General features: G+C 42.3%; 6 protein-coding genes across 6 annotated transcripts; 4 read left to right on the forward strand and 2 right to left on the reverse strand.

The window, feature by feature from the left end:
- Nucleotides 1-242: 242 nt before the first annotated feature.
- RHO25_008962 (uncharacterized protein) lies at nt 243-2910 on the reverse strand (the record flags this gene model as incomplete). The annotated part of the gene is made up of 2 exons (XM_023604758.2): nt 243-1721; nt 1912-2910. 2 exons carry the CDS (start codon nt 2908-2910, stop codon nt 243-245), a joined length of 2478 nt encoding a protein of 825 aa, XP_023460426.1.
- Nucleotides 2911-3169: 259 nt separating this feature from the next.
- On the forward strand, nt 3170-3830 carry RHO25_008963 (uncharacterized protein; the record flags this gene model as incomplete). The annotated part of the gene is made up of 7 exons (XM_023604759.2): nt 3170-3203; nt 3260-3282; nt 3349-3382; nt 3435-3469; nt 3525-3551; nt 3617-3686; nt 3766-3830. 7 exons carry the CDS (start codon nt 3170-3172, stop codon nt 3828-3830), a joined length of 288 nt encoding a protein of 95 aa, XP_023460660.1.
- Nucleotides 3831-4325: 495 nt separating this feature from the next.
- Nucleotides 4326-4913, forward strand: RHO25_008964 (uncharacterized protein; the record flags this gene model as incomplete). The annotated part of the gene is made up of 3 exons (XM_023604760.2): nt 4326-4356; nt 4427-4514; nt 4613-4913. 3 exons carry the CDS (start codon nt 4326-4328, stop codon nt 4911-4913), a joined length of 420 nt encoding a protein of 139 aa, XP_023460659.1.
- A 3657-nt stretch (nt 4914-8570) lies between these two features.
- RHO25_008965 (uncharacterized protein) lies at nt 8571-9118 on the forward strand (the record flags this gene model as incomplete). Its single annotated transcript, XM_023604761.1, has 2 exons — nt 8571-8673; nt 8739-9118. The coding sequence occupies 2 exons, from the start codon at nt 8571-8573 to the stop codon at nt 9116-9118; spliced, it is 483 nt and encodes a 160-aa protein (XP_023460662.1).
- A 790-nt stretch (nt 9119-9908) lies between these two features.
- Nucleotides 9909-11815, reverse strand: RHO25_008966 (uncharacterized protein; the record flags this gene model as incomplete). Its single annotated transcript, XM_023604762.2, has 3 exons — nt 9909-10028; nt 10097-11424; nt 11500-11815. 3 exons carry the CDS (start codon nt 11813-11815, stop codon nt 9909-9911), a joined length of 1764 nt encoding a protein of 587 aa, XP_023460661.1.
- Nucleotides 11816-12626: 811 nt separating this feature from the next.
- Nucleotides 12627-14780, forward strand: RHO25_008967 (uncharacterized protein; the record flags this gene model as incomplete). Its single annotated transcript, XM_023604763.1, has 1 exon — nt 12627-14780. One exon carries the CDS (start codon nt 12627-12629, stop codon nt 14778-14780), a length of 2154 nt encoding a protein of 717 aa, XP_023460664.1.
- Nucleotides 14781-24939: the final 10159 nt, after the last annotated feature.

Genomic DNA, 24939 nt, shown 5'->3' on the forward strand with positions numbered 1-24939 from the left:
AGCCTAAGGTTGCAGAAAAGGTCGCATCAGCCACGCAAGGGATGTGTCATATGTAGTTCTCGATCTGAGCAGTAGTCCACGTGACTGCATAAACCGTATTAGGATAGCGCTTTTGCGATGTGAGTGGTTTGAGCAGAGGCCAGATGAGAACAATGTAAAAACACCGGCTGCCAGCAGCGAGTTCACATGACTGGTTGTCGATGGATGAGTTACTTGTATTGATGTTTCGGATATCACGCTTCTCAAGCATCCTCGTCAGCGTCCTGCTGAGTAGTAAACTTCCTCCTCTTGCCACCTTCAGCAAGCTTCTGCAACGCAACCTTGTTGACTTGCGCGCCAACCTTCTGCTGCATCTTTTCAATCTCTGCTTCGGCATCTTCCGGATCTTCAGCAGCAAAGTCCAGCACGAGCCTTCGGCCCAGCAAGTGAGTATCTTTCAGAGCATCCATTGCACTTTGTGCTTCCTTGACAGTAGTGAAGTCTGCAAACGCGAAACCTCGGGCTCCGCGGTCCATCTTCTTCGGCACACGAACACTTCGCAGTTGACCGTACTCGCCAAATAGGGCTCGAACATCCTTCTTCGTTGCTTCGAATGGCAAGTTCTTGATGATGACTTTAGTCGTAGCTGCCTTCTTAGCCTTATCAGCCTTCTTGCGCTTCTCCGCGGCATCTTCACCTTTGTGAGAAGCGCGGATCTGCAGCTTGTGACCTTCAAGACTGTAGCCGTCCATAGCACGCAGTGCATCCTGAGCCTGTTTGGCACTGTTGAACTCGAGAAAGCCAAAGCCCATACTAAGTTCACCTCGTTTAGGATCGACCCTGGTCTTGACCCGAGCATTGAGGAACCCATCGAGAGCCTTGAATGTTTGGGTAAGGACGTCCGTCGTGGTGCTAAAATTCAAATTGCGCACAAACAACGTCGCCGAACCTGCAGTGTCAGGCACGACAGTGTCCTTCAGGTCAGACGTCGAGAGCTTGCTAACACCTTCAGCAGTTGCGGATGTGGCGGGATCATCGATCGGCTTGGCAGAGAAGACATCCTTGGGTGCCTTCTCCAAGAACAGCACGGACGACTTCACTCTTCGATACGCCAATGTCCCAAATGCGGCCTTGCACTGCGCAGGGTTGCTGTACTCCACAATCGCTATTGTGCCAGCAGGTGGCATGAGGAATCGCTTGACGTCTCCCTGCTCGTCAAAGAGTCGCTGCAGCTCATCTCGGCTGCAGTCCGCTGGAATGTTCTTGACCAAAATGGCCGTGTCCCCACGCGCGCTTTTCTTGAACGCGTCTAGATCAACGCCTTGTTGTCGAAAGTAAGACTTTGTCTCTTGAATAATGTGTGTCTCAGCATGAGCTTGCTTGACGGCAGCGTCGCTCGAAGTTGGATCGAGAACTTCGGACTTCGCAATACCGAGTCGATTGGCAACACTGGAGATGACAGCATCTTGGTTCATGTACAAAGCGTTCCAGTTGAAGACTGTGTTCGCAGCTTCTCGTTTCCGCTTGATCTCATGCTGCTTCTTCAGTGGAAGTTTGGCGAGGTCGAAGTCATCAAGCTTCTTCTCTCGTTTTGCAGCGCCAGGAAGGATGTGCATCAGTCTACCTTGGAAAATGCGCCCATCGAGCTCAATCAAAGCTCTTTCGGCAGAGTCCGGATCTGTGTACTGAACATAAGCAAAGCCCTTCGCTGCACCGGACGTCTTGTCTAGCGGAATGTGTATCTATGCAACAGAATTAGCCACGTAGTCTTGCATGAGCATTTTGAAAACTGTGCGTAGTGTGAGATTATCAGAAACGACGAAGCATCTACTAAAATACGGTCCTCTTTTGGTCTAAGCATGTGCCGAAGCATAAGCTGTCCCTATCAGGAGATCATCAGGAAACGGGTGAGATGAAATGAAATTCACTGACCTGCTCAAGATTGCCAAATGGTTCGAATTGACCCTCGAGGTCTTCGTACTTGACATCGTATGGCAGGTTGCGCACGAATAGGCGCATCGTGGTGCGCACCTGCTTGATGTCTTGGTCCTCGTGTTCGTCATCGTCTTCCGCAGGCGGTGTGGGTATTGAGGATTCCGGCTCCGCGGGTGTCTTCTCTCGTTGGCCGGGAGCATCATCCTGCTGTGGAGACTCGGCTTCCGAATCAGATTCAGCTGGCTTCGTGGGCACAGCTTCTTCTTCGTCATCCTCCAGCAGGCCAAGCAGGCGGCTTGTCCGAGAACGAGCCCATTCCGCATCAGAGACTGCCGGTATATCATTGCTTCCATCTTGCCCAAGATCTGTCGCAGCATCGCCTGAAGGAGCTTCTGCCTCGACCACTTCCACCGCCGCATCTTGCATCGGTGTGTCCTGGATGGGCTTCGTCTCTGATCTTGTTCGTTTCGTTTTCTTTGGCACCTGCTCATACTCGTCATCGCTCTCCCCAGCCTCTACGACTGCAGCCTCCTCGTCTTGCTCTGCTCCTGCGACCATCGCCTGGTTCTCGAGCGCCTTCTTGTCGGACTTCGATTTGTACGAGTCGAGGAACTCTTTCAATTTGGGGTCGTTTTCGGTGGCGTCATCCTTGGGTTTGCTCTCGCTGTCGCGCTTGCGCTTCAGCTTGTTGCTCTCGGTAGCCGTCTGCTGGTTAGCACCTGTGACCTTAGCTGTAGGATGACGTCTGGTAGCAAGGCTCTCGTCAATGGGCTTGGCCATCTCTACGCCGATACGAGACATGCGAATGAAAGTCTTGTTGAAGTACTTGACCGCCTGTTCGGCATCCTCGCTGGTTTTGTAGCCAACATAGCCAATGCGACGATTGGGAAAGATCTTTGCATCTGTGATCTGCCCTTTTTGCCCAAAGTGCTTTCGAAATTGGGCTTCGTCAAAGGTGGGCGGGAGACCCTTCACGAAGATGCGTGACGAAGCCATGGTGGGTGGGAATGTGGTGAGGATGGGGCGGAAGTGATTTTTCGAGCATACGAAACTGAAAGCGTGAGGGAAAAGTTTGCGGGAGGCGGCCCGCTTCCCGCTGTTTTCCACTTCGCATCCCAGCCATCGCGGGCGTCACAGCGTCACCCAACTTCACCCTCAACTCCCACCCGAAATCGCACTTCGACGCGATTCTTTGATACAACCAACTGTACAGCTGCACATATATACTCTGGCCACACGCGCACATCCCATCAAGATGGCAGACGACAAGCATGACGAGAAGCTTGAGGGTGAGTTCGGTGGCATTGCGGTGTGGTAGGCAACTCTGGACTGACCAGCATTGCAGCTCAGATCAAATCGGTGGACATGGTGCGCAAGACTCCTCGATAGCGAGACTAGGCGACGAAGTCTGGGTACTGACCAAATGCTTTGCAGAACGAGGACATGCAGCAAGAAGCCATTGAAGTCGGTGGGTAGCGGGCATTTTTCCCCCAAAAGCTCCAATGCTGACTGATTTACAGCACAAGAAGCAATGAACAAGTTCACCATTGAGAAGGTACGCTCTCGTATCCTGAGATCCAGGATTGAGGAAGTTGCTAACAATCGAATAGGAAATCGCTCAGCACATCAAGCGCACGGTACGTCCCCGCAGTCACGACTGAAAGCACATCCACCTTCGATCAACATCTGACTTTTCCCTCAGTTCGATGAACGCAAGGGTGCAACATGGCATTGCATCGTGGGCAGGAACTTTGGGTCATTCGTCACTCATGGTGAGTTGTCAGCCGCGCTCTCCTGTCTGATGAGGCTGTTCCAGCCCCACTTGAGCCATTCCGCTGACTCGTGTCGCAGAGACGAAGCATTTCATCTATTTCTACCTTGGTCACTGCGCAATCCTGCTGTTCAAGACGCAGTAGATGGGAACAGTCATGTCGGCGAGGAATTCAAAAGGGGACTGAGGTGCTTCTCCATACTTCACATGCAGTTCAGCCCATAGCCCAAATAGCTTGGCACTCAATAAAAGCTGTTTCGCGGCTTGGACCCTTGAGTCGTGCTTCTTCAGTGGAACTGCCTCACTTGTCTGTTCACGTAGCAAGTAAATGATATCTTTATACCATAACGAAGCTCATTTCACGCGCTCGCGGCAACAACCATCGCTTGATACCCATGCAAATTTCCCCAGATCGACAGCCATGTGCCGGCATGCAGCCGTATGCTTCAATCCGAAAGCGAAAGTTGCTGAGCCTCGCGCCGAGCGTTCCCAAGCTCCTCTGCCGCGCAATCTTGCGACGACATCATCGCCAAAGCCACAACTGACTGCAGTCTTTCCTTGAGCCAAAGCACACATCCAGTATTGCCAACGGAGCCATAACCGACAGCGACACCTCGATCAGACACCCGCGACAGACAGTATGGCCTTCATCTTCACCTGCGGAACGCACAGTACGTCACCTACGCGCCACGCGCGACACACGACAGCTCCCATGTCTCGCTAACACTTCGGATGCGATAGCGTTCCAAAAACTACTCAAAGGCTACGAGAACGTCACCGTTCAGTGTGGGCGATGCGGGAATTGGTCATGCAAGATCTGTACAAAATGGTGAGTTGGGAGCACAAAAGAACGCAACTCCCAGAAAGGAGTAGAGCGCCATCAAGGTCGCAACATGAGCTCCCACGAGCTGACGCTTTGGTACACAGGGAATGGTTCACATTCTGTTTCGTCCCGATCATCCCATTCTCCCTCAAACCCTACCGATTGATCAAATGCCATATCTGCCCATTCGAAACCAACGTCGAGAACTCGGATGATGCGGTGCGACAAATGCAACAGATTGATCAGGGAGGAGTGCCGATGCAGCCACCGCAACAACAGCAGCCACACGGCGGGCCGCATCAGGGCTGGAATGCTGGGAATCCCTACGGAGGTCAGCCAAACATGAGCGGAGGAGCAGGAGGAGGGCAGTACCAGCAGCCACAGGGTATGCCGCAATACAAATAGGGTCCTGGTAAAAGTGTATTGCAGGACGGAGACAGTCCAGAAATTGGCGTTGTTAGGGCAAGAGCATGTCTGGATTTGAGATACCACAGCTTTTTACGCGTTATTCGCGAGTAATCGAGCCTTGATTGAGGCCAATTCTGCCGCATCTGCTCCACTCTGAGCACCGGATCATGAACTAGATTTCACGAAGGACGGATGCCTCCGTCTGCATGAGCACTGTCTGGGTCGAAGCTTGGTCATGCACCTGTGCTAGGCCCAATGTCATCTGGTTGAGAACGCAAACGCGTTCGTCCTGGAGCAATTCTATCCCGACTCACGCGTCATGCTTCAGTCGGGCTTCGTCAAGCGGTATAGCGGAAGTGGCGTGGCACACTGCCCTGTAGCTTCCTCTTTTGCAGGAGGCTCCTGACAATCGGCTCTTCTCCCTCTGGCATCCTATTCAGGGTCACTCAACTCGCTAGTCCGGAAGAAGAGCACCGCCAGTTCCATATAGACTTCCAAAGTCGCAGAAGAGCAGACGCGAGCTGATTTGCGTCCTTCGCAAGGCGTCCTCACTCGCCGTCTTCTTCGCCACAGCGGTTGAACACTGCTTGATTTGGAGGCTCGTATCCCTAGTGAGTTCGATGCCTGCCGCAGGATTGTGAGGTGGTGGAGCGTGGCGTGCCTGGTCTCAGTTTCGCGGAGCTAATACGTGCCACTGTCAGGATTTTGCAGCTCGATTCGACAGCGCGAACGCCGGTCAATGGCAATAAAGGGCGCTGCCTCCACTCGAAACTTCTGCCACGTCGCACTCCATAACAAGATTGCTCTCCCTGAAGCCTGAAATGGCATCAGAAGCGGCACAGAGCCATTGGATCGGAAACGTTATGAAGGTCTCTGCGAAGCGCAGCGTTGTGCACCCCTTGCAACTCCTGCAGATTGGCTCGAACGGGCACTATTTCCCGCGTGATGCAATTCAGACGGGCACTTTCTTCTTCGACTTGCGGACCGTTGTCGCAAGGAGTCAAACAGAAGACCGGAGGCACCGGAAGATCGCTGTCTGGACGGAACAGACGTTCTTGGAGCACTCGCCAGCCTCAAGTGCTTTCAACAGCTCTGGGGTGCCGACGAGGCAGCGTCATGAAGGGAGCGAACCACTGTGGGCGGGCGCAAGTCCGTGCGGCAGAGAATGACATTCATATATTCCAAGCAATTGTGCTTACTCAGATAAGTCGGCGGCTAATCGCTGAGTAAATGGTAGACCCGCATAAATGGGACCGTCGGCTTATCGTTTTGCTTTTCTATGGCGAAATTCGCAAGTCGCGTGGAGGTCAGGGGTTCGAAATATGCTTGGTGCGTGGTACATTTTCTTCTACCTGCCGCCTTTTTTTGCTTCTGGCTTACACATTCTGACTCGAGGATATCAAACATCTCCCCCAAGAGGCCCCGCACTCGCGAATTGCTAGCTAAGACAGCGAGATATCGCTGTCTCTTTTTCGCCGCAGTATAGCTAGCAACATAACCCCAGGTCGCGCCACTCCATCGTACCGTGCACTCGCCGCACGCAAGTATGCCACGCCGGTGCCGTATTGCGAGAAGTGCCGCTGGTCTCTTTGCTACATTGATATGTCCGGGGAAATCATGCTTACTCAGACAAGTCGGCAACTCATCGTCGATTCTAGTTCCGGCAGATCCCCATAAGCAGGATTGTCGACTTGTCGTTTTGCCGTTCGGTGCAGAATCCGGGCGGGTCAGGAGTTCGAATGCTAGTCACATTGGTTTTCCCTCCATTCGCTTTTTGCCTTTTATTTTTACTTCGCAGCTTTTGACTCGAGGCGCGACTGACGCGCTTACAGGACTGTGATGGCTGAGGCAGCGCAGTGCAGCACTAGAGACGGCTTCTCGACAAGAATCTTTTGGCCGTCTAACTACAATAGTCTCTGGACGCTGCCAACGGTTCGCCGCAGCAGCAGCAACAGGGCGTTATCAAGGAACCACCGCAACACCCGCTAGGGTTACCCCAACTTCTCGCTACGCTGACACAAAGGATAGACAGCATCCGCAGCGCGCACCTCACAGCACGCAACGCCAACGCAAGCGTGCGGGGGACCATCGTCGATATACGGTGCAGGAGAGGTTTTGCATGACCTCGCACCATCGCTCCGCCTGTGCCAGATTGGCATCTGCGTCCCAAGCGTCAGTGCGTGTGGCGTAGCATTTCCGCTGCGTTCCCTGTTTTGTTGTTGCCAGACGGAGCAGTCCCTTACTGTACTCCTCGAATATCATGATTTCTCTGCTCGCTAACGTTTGGTGGTAGGCAACCGACGTTAATATGTTCTAAGAAAACATGCTTACTCAGACAAGTTGGCGACTCATCGTCGACTTTAGTTCCGGCAGATCCCCATAAACAGGATCGTCAACTTGTCGTTTTGCTATTTTGGCGCAAGGTCAGCGGTTCGAATGCCGGGCAATTCTTGCTTCTTCTCACTGGACGACTCCTTTTTGCTACCGGAGTCTGCACTGGCTTCAAAAACCTTGTTGCCGGTCGCAATTAAAGGATCTCCAGGTCCACGCTCCATTCGAGAGATACTAGAATGGATGCCTGTGCTCGTTTTGCTAAGGACAGTCTGCTTTATCAGGCAGTGCAGGCTCTTCGAGCCACGCGGCAGTACCGTTTCTCAACTACCTGAAGCTTTGATGGAATCGCGACAATCGCAGCCACCCTTTTTGCAGCTCCAATCCGCTCGCGAAACAAGAATTACCCTTGTAGGCTCAACACGCGATGACGGAGTCAAGTCGAGCTTAGGTCCTGTTGCAAGTACATCCGATCACACATCCCAGCAGCAAGAATAGGTTCGACCGTCGAAGCAAGGGAGACTTTGCGATCACTGTGAGATCTCACAATCAATTTCCGCAGGTGGGATCAATATTTGTTGGCAGCAAGATGTGTTCGATCGTAGGAGTGGAAGGCAGCTACGGGACTTTCTCTTGCTTTTTCCAATCAATTCGTTCAGCTGAGCTACTCGAGTGAAACAAAATACTGCGCTTTTCCCGGAATTTCGGAACCAGACGAGCTGGCTGGACTCTACACCTCTTGGCGGCGACAAGCGCTCGATTGCGAGAGTAGAACAAGACTCATTGCTTTCCCCGGCATTCTGGGATCAAGTGGCTCGGCTGGAAATTGCGCCGGTCGGCAGCATTCTGCATTGGATAGCGAGAGCGGCGGACTGCTTTCGGCTCTCTCTGGAGTGTCTGAGCCGCACAAACCCACTGCTACTACCTCCTATGAGCAAGCAGCATGCATTCGAACGACAGAGACAACGGAAATAGCTGTTCCCTCCTTGAACTGCTATCTGAAACTTTCCGCACAGGTTTACATCCGTTGGCAGCGAGTGGTGACCTGAGACAGAGAGCTCCCCAAGTCGGCAGCAGAAGTGAAGCCAAGTGAGAACTGAAGTGAAGCTCGACACGCGCGACAGCTTCAACCTTCAGATTTACAACTGAAGCAACAAACACTGCTCACGTCTTGCACTAGCTGCATATGAGCCCCTCGCCGCCGCCGCCCACAAAACTTCGCACTTTTTCCAACCAAACCCTCTCCAGAACATCACCACCTCACCACCTCACCACCCCTTCCGCTCTCGCCTCGCCTCGCCTCGCTTCGCCTTCACACACAAAATGGCCGACAGACTCGAAGAACAGAAGAACGCTGTCGGCGAATGCATCAAAGCCGAGATAGCACGAAGTAAGACTGTGAAAACAGTCCTTCAATCATCACAAGGTACTATTCTCCTTAACTTACTAGTGCGCGCACTTCCTAGCCAAAGAACTAACCTAAGCTTCTAGAATTCTGGATTATCATCCGCGATGCTATGCGCGAGCCACCTTACAACATATATCTGAGCGAATACCAATGCCGCGGCCTCTACAAGACTTGCCGTAAGGCCAAAATGCCTCTGCCCGACGTGAGGCGATACATTTCCAAAGCAGTGAAGAGAAACGAGCGAGTGAGGGCAGCGATTCTGCGGGAGAAAGCTGAGTTGGCGGAGAGTGAAGGAAAAGGAATGGAGAAAGAAGCCGTTTCGGCTGAAAATGAGGAGGATGCTGAGGCTGAGGATGCCGGCGGTGATTCGGACATGGAGGATTTGGAGATGGAGAACGACGGCGAAGATGAGGGTGAGGACCTACGTGCCGTCCAGATGACCCTGGCAGTGAGGACAAAATGAGCGACATAGAAATAGCCTCTTCCACCACATACGAAATTCGACGGCACGCAGACTATTTCCGGCAGTCTTGTCATCCGAGTCCATGTTCTACAGCCTCGAGCGACTGAACTGCAGCTACTCTACCTCTCGGGCCCTGTGGCTTGAAATTGGGATGTGCTGCTCTGTTTGGCGTACGCCGCAACCCATCTGGGAGAGAGAAACTCTATGGCCTGAGGGCGCATCGTCTGCAGATTGATCATTGATCGAACGAAGAAAAGCTCGCATAGCTAGAGAGCCTTGACTGTTGTTGAAGTTCGCTTGTGGTATGCTCTTCAGCTCCTTCGTTGCACGTATACCTTTTTGCGTTCAGCACGCTGGAGCAATCCCATGCTCGCCACGTCCATGCATGCCATATGGTCATCCTGCTGGACAACATGTTGAGATCGGAAGAAGACGAACACTGTAGAAATGCAAAAGAAGTGCGGACCCAGAAAGCGGGAAGCGGCGAAAGGCGTTCGCCAGGAGGCAACTGCGGCCTCAAACCGACATCCCTTAGCCGCATGTAAAAACGTGCCAATCATATGCCACAGAATGCTGACTTCTCGCCAACCATTCACAACAAAGCCATTGATAAGGAATATTTCATGCTTGTAGAGCTGGATCAAAATGCAGAGACAGAGTTTCAGATATGTCACTGCCAATTTTAATTGGTGCATCTCGCCATGGAGTGACTTTCCATTCATCTTCAAATCATGCACGATCATCAAGGTATCATCTATCTACAATGCTCCATTTCAGTCATTCATTCATTTCAAATCTTCACTTCAGCTGGAACGCTGATTTCCATGATATCCACGCCCTTTGTGATTTCGCTCTTGCTGGGCATCTTTCCTCTGCGCATCAGCTCGGCGCTCTGTGTCATGTATGGGTCCTACAATCAAGTCAGTAAGGGAACGCGGTGTGAGGAAATACCAGATCTGGTGCGTAGTCGAGACATACCTTCATCATACTCGCAACAGCCACGATCGTATCACCCTTGGTATAGTATGCAACAAAGCTCTGCTTGCCTTCGCTGACATCTGTGTTGCCTTGCACAATGACATCGTCGTAGCCGTTTGGCGTGTGTCCGCAGTAGCGCAGTTGAGCACCAAGAGCTGACCAGAAGACAGGAATGAAGGGCTTGGGTTTTGACCCGGGGTTGTTGATGGAGTTGGCAACGCTTCGTCCTTGGTTCTGCGCGACGTTCCAGTGCTCAATTCGCACAGGCTTGCCGTTTCCATCAGGTCCATGGTATGGATATCTCGCAATGTCTCCGATGGCCCAGACGTCCTTGAGGCCGTTGACAGCAAAGCTCTCGTCAGTCTGGATTGAGCCATCCTTCTCGAGGGTGACGTCGCTGTTCTGCAGGAACTTGGTCGCTGGCTTGACACCAACGCCCTCAATGACGACGTCTGCCTCAAGTGAGATGCCGTCCTTCAGCTTCACGCTGCCGATGTAGCCACTCTTCGAGCTTGACTCCTCACCCTTCTCGACCTCCGCCTTCATGTAGAACTTGACGCCGTTCTTCTCTAGCAGCTTGCGGAAGATGTTGCCGACTGTGGCGCCGAAGACGGTCTCGCATGGCTCGCCCTCCATACCGATGATCGAGACTTGGTGCTTCTTGCCTGCAAGAGCATTGCCAACCTCCATACCGATGAAGGAGCTGCCGATGACAACGATCTTCTTGCCTCCATCTTCACCTGCTGCACCAAGGATCCCTTGTACATTCTCGAGTGTGCGAAGGAGGAACACATTCTTCAAGTCGCCCTTCAAACCTGGCAATGGAAGCTGATTTGGTGTGCCACCAGTCGCGAGGATGAGTTTGGTGTAGTCTGTCTCTGTCTTCTCGCCCTTGATCTTCTTGCTCTTGAAGTCGATCGCAGTCACGATGTCGTTGACGAACTCAACATCACCCTCCTTGTAGAAGTCTGGCTTCCTGAATTGAACCTTGTCGGCCGTGTCCATGAGTGCCTTAGACAGCTTCGTCCTGTCAATGGGTGGGTGGCCCTCGCTAGCGATGGATGTGATGTGTCCCTTGTATCCACCAGCTCGCAGACCTTCGATGAGACCCATGGCACCACTACCTCGCCCAACAACGACTACTTTGTCCTGCCCTTGGGCTTTGCACTTGATGCTCAGTGTTCTCCGTGCAGCCTTGATGTCTGCCTCGTTGCCCTTGATGTACACTCCACCATCTTTCTGAACGATCTCGAATTTCTGCAATGGGTCTGGAGCTGGGGCATCCTCGATATCGCCGGTTGCAACGTTGAAGCAGGCACCGTGCCAGGCTGTTAGATATCAATGTCAGCTTCGAAGTCGTGTTTGCCGCGCACGAGTCAGGATGGGTGAAAAGAACTACTTACGACACGTCAGACGGCCATCGCCAGTTAAGACACCCTTGGCCAGAGGTGCTCCGTAATGCGTGCACTTTGGTGAGAGAGCATGCACCTCATCCTTGACCTTGGCCAGCAGAACAGTAGCCAACTTGTCCTCGCTCGCCTGGACACCTTCCACCTCTACCTCTTGTGTCTGACCATTCTTCAGGTCGATGCTGGTCAAGCCCTTCAGCTTGAATTCGGTGGCCATGATTCTGAAACTCGTGGAGAAAGCTCGCGGGGTGAAAGTCGAAGTGGCAGCAGCGTTCCTCAGGATGTGGAGCAGGCTGCGTGTCGAGAACATGAACTAAGTGCGTATAGAAAGTGCAGTAGTGAGTGGTGTGCAGCTGGTGAGGGAGCGACAAGGACCAGGCGCGTTGCATGGCTTCGTCAATGGACTCGTCATGAGTTCCGATTGATCGTGTTCCAACAGCTCACCATGATGACATTGCCCGACAGCTCAACCTCCACCAATCATACGCCCCGCAATGGTCGGCCGGACAGCTCCCCGGTGCTGCACTTTGTCAGCACAACAACGCGCCAACTGCCCGAACATCACCACGCGGATTTATCGCCATCTTCCTTTTCATTGATTCTCCCTTTCCTTTCTTCAGAGTATTCAGGGCAGGCGATTTTTGTTCCCTCGTCTCATGGTGTTTGCAGTATCGATATCACCGGCCTATCTCGCCGGAAACTTAGAAGGTCTCATGAGAAGCAATACATCTTTTCTGAGCAGCAACGCTGAAGGGCCCGGGCGTGCTTATGAAGACCAAGACCAGCTCGACTCACCCGTTGTATCCTTCACCATCAAGATGTTCACTTCGCGCGTTTGATCTCCGCAAAGTGTTCGTCCTCTTCCATCCACTTGTTCCACTCTTTCAACTCTTCTTCATCTGTCAACACTCGGATACTACTTAGACATGATGAAGGAATAGTCGCAGAGCTATGCGGCGATATAACGTTTGGCCTTGTGGCCAAGTGCATCTAGGAGTCCATATCTACGATCCTTCAGCCCCACTTCGGCCGCAATCTGCACTCGGTACTGACTGCGTATTTGCAGTGTCGTATGAGAACTAACCCAGGTGACATAATCCGTTCGCTCGACCTGTAGCGCAATGGCCGAACTAGGAGCCTGGGACACCTCCGCCTTTTGGGAGCAAGACAATCCCGAACTGGGAGCCATCCCATCCGGCTTCGAAATAGCTTGCGGAGATGAAGCCCTCGTCGAGAATGTCGCGACGCCAGAAACCTCGAAGTTCCTCACAGAACAATTGACCGCATTCATGAAACGGAAAACCCAAGCACCGGATCCAACACCAGGACCTACAGACGCCAACAGCACATTGTACCAACTAACCCCACCCCACCACATCCGCGTCCTCAAACTCGGCCCAGGCCCCATGGACGCACCCCTTATCGCCACCCTCGAACAAATCAGCGTAGAATTTGATTACACACGAGACTCCTCCGGCTGGCGTCTCCCGTGCTCCTTCGGGATTTCTTTCATCAAACAGAAAAAAGTCCCATACACGGCCATCAGCTACTGTTGGGGCGACGATAATTTCATTCGACCGATCACAGTCTCTGGACATTCTAAGATGATCACAATCACATTAGACGGTATTCTTCGACATCTTCGAGACCCAGAAAAAGAAGTTACCTTGTGGGCTGATCAATTATGTATTAATCAGCAAAGTCCTGCTGATCAGGAAAGTCAGGTGAAGTTGATGGGCATGGTATATACTAAATCTCGGAATACGGTGATTTGGTTGGGTAAAGAACCTGGCAAAGAAGCTTTCAAGGCTTTGCAAGGCTTATCGCAGGCGACGATGGGAAGCGAAGAATTGCTAGATGAGGAATTGAAGCATTTGAGAAGGCCTAAAGGTGAGGACGCGGAGACGATGCTGAGCCTGAGGGCTTTGTTGAGGCAGCCTTGGTTTCAGAGGACGTGGATTATACAGGAAGCTGTTCTTTCACGAGAATTGTATTTGATGGCTGGACGGGACACGATTTCTTGGGAGGATTTTGCGGGGTATTGCATGGGAATTCATGACTTAGGCATCTTCGATGATGAATTTGATGTCAAAGGAAAGTCAGGCTTGGCAGTTGCGGCGGAGATCTATTCGGCGAAGAACTACTCTGACACGAGCAACGGGACGGAGTCGATGTTTCGATGGTTGGTTGATACGAGGTATGCTGGAGTGGAAAAGCCGGTGGACAAGGTATACGGTGTGCTGGGTCTTTGCGATAGTGATGTTGTGCCGGATTATAGCAAGCCGAAGGAGAAGTTGTATGGTGAGGTGGCTTTGCATGAGGTGAAGCAGGCTGTTGCAGCTATCGACAACAGGATCGCTGCTGGAGATCAGGATCTAAGAATGGTTCAGCATAATATGACGAGCATTTTGGCTTGTATCGATCACGATACGGATCCGGGGACAAGCAAGCTTTCTTCGTGGGTACCAGACTGGTCGAAACCACGAATCACAGTTGCTCTGGCATACAGGACTTCGTGTCTTGCTCATTACCGCCCAGGTAACACCAACGGACAAGCCGTCTTCAGGATCTCCGAATCAGACATGATAATTCATGTCCTCGCAAAGCCTCAAGATAAAATCACCCAACTTTCAGAAGTCTTCAACGACCCTCATCTCTCCCTCCAGGATCCTCTAAACACCAACGCCACCCTCCAAAACTGCATCGACTTTCTCCAACAACCACATCCCGCCAAACCTTCAATTTCCTCATACTTCTCCAATTCCCAATTCTGGCACTCCTTCTGCTCTACCCTCGTCGCAGGAAAAGACGACATCGAAGGCAAGAATACCTGTTCAGAAGCATACACTGAGATCTTTAGTTTCTTTTGCGACCAGCTCAGTACTTCGACACCAGGACAGACGTATACTGCGAGACAAAAGAGGCCTGCGAAGCGAGGAGTTCTGACGTTTGAGCATTTTCAAAGTGGTAAGAATGGGAGGACTTTCAGGGCGTTGAATACTGCTTTGAGGAATGCGTTGAAGGGAAGGAGACTTTGTTGGACTGAGAAAGGGTTTGTAGCGTTGGTGGGCGGATTTGCGAAGGGAGGAGACCAGGTCCTCACAGTTCCAGGGTGTGCGGTGCCGTTTGTGATGAGGAGAGCTGAGAACGGAGGAGAGAATATTGGTGAGAAGAGGTATACTCTGGTGGGAGAGAGTTATGTCCATGGGCTTGTGGAGGATGTGCGGAAGGACTTTGTGCCTTCGGATGCAATGGAATGGGTGTCGATCGTGTGATAGCATCGAGGATCATGCGAGAATCATGGTGATTCACTTTCTAAGTGCATCGTCCACCTCCATCCAAGGAGATGATTTCAAGGAGGCAAGTGGTGATCGAGACGGGGTCGCTGGTATCCACGCCCTCGAGACGCGACCACAGCTGCATTGGCCCTTTGAGACCTGGTCATATAGCTGATGCACATGCATGCTCTATCACGCCCTGTTGTTGACATGTTGGATACGCAAGCTCGAGAAGGCAGATGTTATGCACTGAAGTCAAAGTTGGGGCCAAGACCTAGAAGTGTGCCCCACGTGACCCATAGAACCTCGTAAACCTACAATTCTAGTATGTTTTTGAGGTAGTGTTTCTTAACTATTACTATATAGATTGTTATAATTTAAACTATATTATAATCGCTATATATTAAGCTTACTAAACTAAAGGTTTAGTACTACCTTCCTACTTAGTTATTATATTCTTAATAGTTTAGCTAGATTAGCTTATATACTCGCTACTAGCTTTATAGGCTCTATAAATATAGGCTATAGAGATAGTGCCTTTAACTCTACTTATTTTAATTACTTTAGAGCTTTAATTAATTAATTAAAGTATTACTAGAGCTATCTATTAGCTACTTTATTTTCTTTAATATATTATACTTCTACCTTTACTTTAGTAGCTTATTCTTACTTAGTTATATACTAATTAAGCTTTTCTAACTTCTACTATTCCTTTATAATTAATTTCTATATATTAGCTAGTTTCTTAGCTTATTTCTAAGCTTCCTTCTTAGTTTATTCTACTTCTTTATTTAGCTATTATTAAGCTATAAAGTCCTTAGCTTCCTTTATTTTCTAAGAGCTATATATTATAGTACTACTTATTATAATATAAGATTCTAAAGATATTATATCTCTCTATCTAATAGTTAGACTTTAAGTAAGTAGTACTTTAGACTTTAGGAATTCTTAGTAGAAAGTATTTCTTTATAGGCTTATAGTAGATAGAAATCTAAGCCTCTCTAACTACTTATTATAAAAGATTTTACTTTACTTTATTCTACTATATCTAGATAAGTTAGACCTCTAAATTTAATAGGTTATAAGCTTAGGTTTATATTATAGCTAGAAAGCTAGAAGCTAGAGGATATAATAGTAAGTACTCCTAGTAGAAGTTAAAGTACTTTAATAAGAGGCTTAAAAGTAATAGTAGAATCTAAAGCTATAAAAGAGTTAGAAGTAAGAGGAGTAGTCTTATAAGTATAAACTAGATAGTAGAAAGAATAGTATATATAGGTAGATAGGATATTATAAAAGAGTATATAGTAATATATAGACTATCTTAGACTCTCTATTTAAAAATAGACTAATTCTTATAGAATTATTATATATTATATACTCCTCGTATACGTATATACTATACGCTAAGTAACGTAGTATTAGCTAGCTACTAAGCGTTAGCTAGGCCTAAAGTCTCTAGCTTTAGACTTTACTTTACTCTTATAACTATTTTTTTCTTTTTATAGAGCTATTTTAGCTCGTTAGGCGAATAGTAGTATATTCGTCTATATATCGTATTTTATATATATATATATCTTATTTTACTTAATATTAGAAAATATAGTCTAGTTAGATATTCTAAGAGATACTTTAGAGATTAGAGTTAGGTAATATAGGTTATATAATACTAGGTTATATAACCTAGCTAATACCTATCTTAGAAGTAAAATATAACTTATAACTAACTAATATAATTAACTCGATTAGTTCCTACTTATTATCTCTACTTCTACTATATTATATCTATCTAATAAGTACCTACGAGAATATAATTTAATAGGTTATAAGCCCGAGTTTATAGAGAGGCTCTAAGTAGTAAGAGTTAGCTTTCTTATTCTTAAAGTAATACGTATTATCTCTTATAGGACCTATAGTATTAATTAGATAGAGAAGCAGAAAAAGAGTATAAAAGAAACTAGAAGTATATCCTATCTATACTACTTTAAAGCTTTAGAAGATTCTAGTTATAAGCTAGAAGTCTCTAAAGAGTAGATAAAATAGAGAAAAGCCTAGTAAAGTATACTCTACTTTAAAAGAGAGGTATAATAAAGGAGTATAAAGAGGAAAGGATTAGCTTTAGACTATAGTACTTAAGTAGATAAAACTAGGTCTAAATACTAGGTACTACTAATACCTTAGAACTAGCTAGTAGTACTTTTCTAAGAAAATAGATCTTTTAGAGGTTCTCTACTTAAGAACCTAACTAACTTCTATAAAAGAGAAGAGTTCTTAGATACTTTAGCTAAAAGAAAAGAGTTTTAATAACTAGAGAAGGCAGAAATCTAGAAGCTACTAATTAGATTAAAAGAGCTTATATTTCTAGAGTTTAGATTTATTTATTTAATTTTATAGAAATAGATTTAATAAGTAAATTAGATAGAAAGAGAATACTAATTCTAATAAAAGAGAACTAGAGACTATAGTTTAAGCTATAGAAAAATATACTTAGAAGAAAAGAAATCTTCTAGATAATCTTAGACTTAAAGAGATTATTAGTACTTACTCTAGCTAAAGCTAAAGTATCTAAAGCTTTATTAAGTAAAGAGAAAGGTACTATATTTTTAGAGTTTAGTCTAAAATAGTAGAAAGATAATATAAAAGTAATCTATATTCTAATAGAAAGTCTTTATATAGATAACTAAAATAAAGTAATAGATAAGATAAGAGTATATAATATCTAGATAAAGCTATATAGGAAATATAGTAAAGTCTAATAGGTATATATAATAGCTATTATCTAAGAATTTATAACTTTTAAAATAGAACTAGAGGATATAATTAGAAAATTATAGATCTACTTTAGTAATCTTAAAAGAAGGATTATAGAGATTAACTAGAAGAAGTTATACTATAAGACTTCTAATATAAGAATTAAGTATCTACTCTTTATACTTCTAGCTAAGTATAAGAGTATAAGGTAGACTATCTAAGCTTAGAAGGACTTAGACTCTAAAGAAATCCTCTAACTTCTTAAAGTAGAGAAGTTAATATAGTATAGATACTAGTTATAAGAAATAGTAATATTTACTAAAGAAAGAGAGATCTAAAGTATAAAGCTAAAATACTATTTCTATAAGAAGGAGTATTTTAGAGGTATTACTAAGTATCTATACCTTAATAAAGCTAAGAGAACTATTAACTTAAAATAGGCTACTAGAGTAAAGAAGAGAAGAATACTACTTAGAGAGAGTATATTTAGAAGGAGATCTTTACTAAATAAAGAAGTATTAAAAGAAATAGTAAAGAAACTTAACTTAAAAGTCTAATCTCTTAAGAAGAGATAAACTTTAAAGAAGTTTTCTAAGAAGATATATACTACCTAAGAAAATATAGAGCCTTCTATAGTATCTAAAGTATCTTAATCTCTATTAGAGAATAATAATAGAGATAGATAATTCTTATACGCTAGTCTACTTCTTTTAACTAGAGTAAGTAGTACGCTCTATAGATTTCGGTTAAAGGAAAAGCCTTCGAAAAACCCTCGTATATCTCTTTATTTATAGCCTATATAGCCGCTTCCTTCGCTTCTATTTTTCTTCGGATAATACTAGGTATCTAGTAAGTCCTTCTTTTACTAGACTCTATCCTTCCTTTTCTCTCTTCTCTTATCCTTCTATATCTTTTCTCTTATAAGTAAGAATTAGTCTAGGATCTCTTCCTAGATAAGCTACCTTACTATTATATATAGCTCTCTCTTTATATTAGCTAGATCCTTCTAGTTTATAGATACCTCTACCTAGAATAGTAGGTATCTTCTCTCGTTCTATTTTAGATAGAATATATATATATATTTTAGTATTTTATATCCCTACCTATATTCGTAGTCTAGTATAAAACCTAGAACTCTTCTTTTAGTAAAATACTACTTTATTCTAATATACTCTATCCTTAAGAGTATAACTATTATACTCTCTAGTCTAGTAAGTCCTTTATATAGAGTTAGTCTAATAGTAGAGGAGGTAGTAGTTTTCTATACTAGTAGTTATTCCTCTTCTACTCTTACTCTTCTTTCTTTCTTATTTCTTTCCTACTTTCTATTCTACTAGTATTTAGCCTACTATATCTTATAGCCTAGGTATACCTATATCGTTATTTCTTAGCCTTATACTATCTAGAGCATTTCCTTCTATCTAGTTTAGGTTAGTAGTATAGATTACCTAGCTCTCTTTCCTACTTATACTTACCTTTTAATCTCTCTATATCTATCTTTAATATACTAGTATATAGATTAGGTATTTTACTTTTTAGATACTTACCTAGCTAGGTCCTAGATATATAAATAGAGAGAAGTAATATTTGCTTCTCTCTCTAGAATAGCTATTATAACTAACTTATATACTCCTATAATATTCCTTAGAGCCTCTCTCTAGATCTTCTTAATAGATTTAGTAAGGTTCCTATAGTAGCCTTATATACTCTCTAGGTTAGACTAGACTTAGTAGCTAAAGGTAATAGCTAGTCTTACTACTACTATATAGAGATACCTTACTTTTTAGAAGGATACTCTCTATATAGACTTATATAGTCTCTAAAGTAATTATATTTAGTAGGCTCCTTTTCCTACTACTTATTTAATATATAGGCTCTATTTAAGTTTAGTATCTACTTATACTCTAAGGAGTCTAAGTAATAGTAGTAGTTCTCTATTAAATCTCTAGATTTAGACTATAGCCTTAAAGTTATACTTCCTACTTCTAGTAAAGTAGATTAGCTAATATTTCTATAGTATAAATTCTACTCTATATCTCCTTACTTATTCTTTATATTTCTAGTAGGCTTTCTTAAGTTACTTATAGTTATCCTCTATTAATATACTATATATAAGGATATTAGAGTTATCTATAAACCCTATTACTAAAGTAGTCCCTTTATAGAGTATTAGAAGTAGAGTAGAAGTAAAGAAAAGGAAGAGAATTAGAGATAGAGTAGAGCCTTAGAGAATTCCTATATTTTAGAGCCTTAGTTAGTCTATAAATTCTCTAAGCCTTAGGTAGGTAGTCCTATCTTAGAGGAATAATTAGATAAAGCTAATAGTATAGTCTAGGAAGCCTTTTATTCTAATATTATAAAGTAGCCTCTAGTAGGAGACCTTATTAAATACCTCTAAGATATTAAGGTAGAGTATAGATACTATAGCTCCTAGCTTAGTTTCCTAAATAGTTTTTACTTACTTAGTAATAAGGTCTAGTACTAAGGTAGTAGACCTACTAGGTCTAGTACCTATTTATTCTTCTAGAAGAAGCTTCCTTTCTTTAGCCTTTTTAGATATCCTCTTAGTAACTATAGCTTCTAGGACCTTTACTATTATATTAAGTAGAGTAATAGGTCTATATACTCCTAGCTTTAAGTAGTCTAGCTTCTATAGTTTTCTAAGTACTACTATTATAGAGTACTTAAAGGCTTTAGAGTAGTATACTATTCTTAGGTATATAGTAAAGAGTTTAGCTAGAATTAGAGAAAGTTATTCCCTATACTCTTTTAGTAAGAGGTTTAGTATTTAGTTAGGTCCTAGAGCCTTATTACTAGATAGTTTCCTAAGGACTTCTTCTACTTTCTTTAGTTAAACTTTAACTTCTATCTAGAATTAGAGTAGTAGTTAGGTATATTAGATATTACTTAAGTCTGCCTCTCTTAAGTCTAGAAAGAAGTATCTTACTAGAATTATAGCCTTCCTCTTATTAGTATCTTTATTATACTCTATATTAGCTAGACTTAGGAAGTATAGTAGCTAGTACTCTTAGTTAGCTCTCTCTCTAGCTTATTTAGCTATTTTCTAGATTTTCTTAGAGTCCTCTATAACTTCCTTTATTAGTCTCCTCTAGGCTAGGTTCTACTCTTTTCTTATAGCTTTACTTCTTATATATAATACTTTAAGATATAGCTTATAGCTCTATTTTATCTTATAGTTCCTCTATTCTCTTCTCTTCCTTCTTATTAGCTTTATAGCCTCCTTATATTCCTAGGTCTATACTATCTTTATATAGCTTAATAGTCTAGCTATTAGAACTATCTCCTCTATAATTCTCTAGATAGAAGATTATATTCTATAGGCTAGTATATCTAGGTATTCTCTTATATTAAGTAGGAGTTAGTTAAGTTAGTTAGTATCTTAGGCTATAAGGTCCTAGATTCTATCCTAGTAGGTAGCTTTCTACTACTTTCTCTAGCTTCTTCCTCTTAGCTCTTAGAGGTTAATATAGAGAGTTATTCTAAGAGAGATATAGTTAGAGCTATATATCTCTTCTAGAAGAGCTTTATATTCTTAGATTAGGTTTTAGAGAGAGAGGCTAATAAAGACTAGGTCTAGTATTTAGTAGCTAGCTATATATCTTTCCTATATAATTATTCCTAGCTCTAGAGCTAGCTATAGTTAGGCCTCTATAATTATGTTAATAAGCTTATCTACTATAGTATATTAGGTTTAAGTTATATTTCCTCCCTATTTTAAGTAGTAGAGATTAAAGTCTCCTACTACTATATAGCTTACTTTTATATCTCTTAGAGTTTATAATAGTACTTCTTAGAGTATAGAGATAGTCCCTTCTTATCTATAGCTTATTAGCTCTAAGGAGTTATAGTAGTTATAAATAGAGATAGTTCCTATAGATATCTAGACTTAGATAGTTACTAAGTTACCTATATTATAGAAGAGTAGTTTCTAGCTATTAGTTCTAACTTTATCTAATATAAGTATTACTACTCTTAGGTTTTGCTAGAGTAGAAGGACTATAGAGTATCCTTTCTTAGCTTTAGTTCTACTATTTATAGTATTAAGCTATAGTTCTTATAGTACTATTACTATAGCTTCTTCTATAGCTTAGCTATCTAGTAGTAGAGTTTAGGTAGTATTTAACCTATTAATATTATATTAGTAGATTATTAGAGTTTAGCTACTTATAGGATTTATAGAATTCTTAGAAGAGGAGCTTAATTAGGTTAATATCTATATCTTCCTAGAGAGTACTTATTACTTCTTAGGTATCCTTATTCTTCTATATAGGAAGGAAGTAGAGCTTACTTACTTGCCTTCTACTAGCTATTACTATTACTATAGTACCTAGAAGTCTACTTTTATACCTAATATCTCTCTATAGAGACTTAGCTAGTAAAGCTTTTCTTTTAAGGATTATAGGTTCTATAGTACTATCTCCTTATATTAGGCCTAAGGCTACCTTCTATTACTTTTTAAACTACTCTAAGAATGCTCTTACTTTAGCTTTTATAGTAGCTTTATAGCTATATTAGAGAGAGTATACCTTATAGTCTCCTCTATAGTTACTATATTTAATTTTCTTCTCCTTATAGCTATCTATTCTATACTTCTCTATATAGTATCTATATATATCTTCTATAGCCTTATAGTAGATAGTAATATATCTAAAGCTATTATACTTTAAGTATTATATAATCCTCTACTATAAGTAGTATAGTTCTACTATATACTATATTAACCTAATAGTAATACCTCTTCTATATATTTCCTTTATAGTCTATCTATCCTATACTACTATTACTACTAATAAGAAGTTAGTCTCTCCTCTTACTTTTTAGTTCTTAAGCTAAAAGGCCTTCCTAATTTTAAGCTTCTCTAGGAACTAGATAAAGTTATCTTAGTCGAGCTAGACCTAGCTATTTATATTCTCTAGCTTCTAGGATATCCTAATACTATATATAATTACCTAGGTACTTAGTATCTCTACCTAGGCCTCTAGGTATATAGCTTTAAGCTAAGATTAGTCCTTCTCTAGTCTACTTTTCTTTCTTTCTCTATAGAGGATAACTTTAAGATCTCTACTTAGAAGCTTTTATATAGCCTTAAACTACTATACTTCTAGTTTCCTTCTAAGCTCTTTATAGCTTATCTTCTTTACTATCTCTCTTTCTTCTTAGTTTCCTATCCTTACTAAAATAGTTATAGATACTTAAAGCTAGAGCCTTAGTATTATATATCTAAATTAGGCTATCTAGGCCTATATTTTAGAGGTAGTAGTAGTAGGTATTAGGCGGCTCTAGAGAGTTTTCTAGATAGCTTAAAGAGTCTAGGACTCTTCCTAGTAGAGGGCGAGATAGAGGAGAGCCTATTAGGTCTATTAGAAAAGGAAGAGAGTTAGGAAGGAAGAAAGAGTTATCTAGATATCGAGGTAACTCTAGATCTATTCTATAAGTATTTTTAGGTTCTTTTAGATTATTAGTTTTAGAGTATTAGTATTAGTAGTTACTTTCTAGCCTTATTAGCTAGAGAGAGGTAGTTACGAGCAGATTTAGGCCGTCTAGAAGTTAGAGTTATAACTTTCTTCTTCTAGGCTCTCTTCTCTACTTATAGTATTATAGTATCGGTCGAGAGGTATTATTATATATTAGAAGGCCCCGAGGCCTCCTACTATCGTCGTCGTCGCCTACTAGAGTACGTTTATATTTTAAGAATAATAATATTAATAAAGTTATATACTTAACTATAGAAGTAAAAGGTAAGTATATACTATTAAGATAGCTACTTAACTCCTATACTTTATTATATATAACTAACTAAGAATTACTTTTTAGAGAACTAAAATCTCTTTAGAGAAAAAAGTAGATTAAAGTTAGAAATAGCTATCTAATAGCTATATATATATAGGAAATATAGTAATAGATAGAAAAAAAGAAAAATAGATTATTCTTAAGAATATTCTCTTTATATCTAGTCTAGAAGTAAATCTTATTTCTTAGAGCTAATTTAGCTAGTAGTATAGTATTTAACTACTAAAATTTATACTTATTTTATTATCTAGGAAACTAGTTATCTAGATAAAACTATTAGAAGGAGTACTATTTATTAAGGAGATTAATAATATATTATAGAAGCTTATAATATTATACTTTAATTAAAAATAAAAGAATAAAGTCTATATCTTTAAAGTCTAAGAAAAGTTCTAAGAATAGTAGAAGCTTTAGTATAGAAGACTTATATATTTTAGAAAGAATCTTCTTAGAAACCTATATAAAGTATTTAACTTAAAGGCTTAGATTCCTATTCTAAAGAAATACTAACTTTATAGAATATATTCCTTAGTAAAAATAAAGAAATATAGAAAGAAAGAAACTAAAAGAAAACTCTAAAAGTTATCTCTAGTTTCTATTAATATCTATAGTTCTTTACTTATTTTAAGATTAGGATATAAATAGTAGCTTAAAATTATTAATAACTTCTTAAGAAAGAAATAGACTTTCCTAATAAAGTCTAGAGAAGATATACTAAGTATCCTTAAAAACTAGAAAGTAAAAGCTAAGCTATAATTAGGAAACTCTCTCTAGATTATAAGGAGTAATAGAGTAAGAGAGCTTCTTACTATACTAAAGTAGTAGAAGAAGGAATATAGAATTTCTTTCTATATAACTAAAGTATATAACTCTATCTAGAATAGAGTAGTTAAGAGGTTAATCTAAACCTTTAAAGACTATATAAAAGTAATACTAGAAGATATCTATATACCTATTAAATTCTAGCTAGAAGCTTTAGTAGCTTATATAGTTATTAGAAATTCTCTTTCTAATAGTCTAGAAATTAATAGATTTAAAGTATTATCTAAGAAAGCCTTTTTAGATATTTAACTCTTAGTATTATACTTTAGAGTTTAGAGTTATAAAGTAGTAGTCTATATAGATCCTAAGTCCTAGCTAGTAGAAATAAGATTAGATAAACTAATAAATAGAAGTAAAGATACTATATTTATTAGATATATTCCTAATACTACTAAAATATAGCTCTTCTAGGAGCCTAATATAAGAGCTATTAAAGCCTATAATACTACTACTTAGTTTAAGTATAAGAAAGGAGGAGATATAGAGCTAAATATTCCTAAGCTTAATTAAGTAAGTAGTATACTTATTAGAAACCTAGTTAGTAGACTTCTAAAGAAGCTAATAGTAGTTATACTTTCTATAGCTACTATACTTATAGCTATAGTAACTAAATCTATAGGTCCTAGCTAAATACTCTTTATATAGTTACTATCTCTACTAAAGAATAATAAGAAGTACTAGAGAATAGAGAATCTAGAAGAAGAAAACTCTAGAGAACTATAACTCTAATAGGAGAAAAGTAGAACTACTAAACTATCTAAGCTAAGCTAGGAAG

This window comes from Cercospora beticola, chromosome 5, assembly GCF_033473495.1.
Source record: "Cercospora beticola chromosome 5, complete sequence".
In the NCBI taxonomy this organism is placed as follows: domain Eukaryota; kingdom Fungi; phylum Ascomycota; class Dothideomycetes; order Mycosphaerellales; family Mycosphaerellaceae; genus Cercospora; species Cercospora beticola.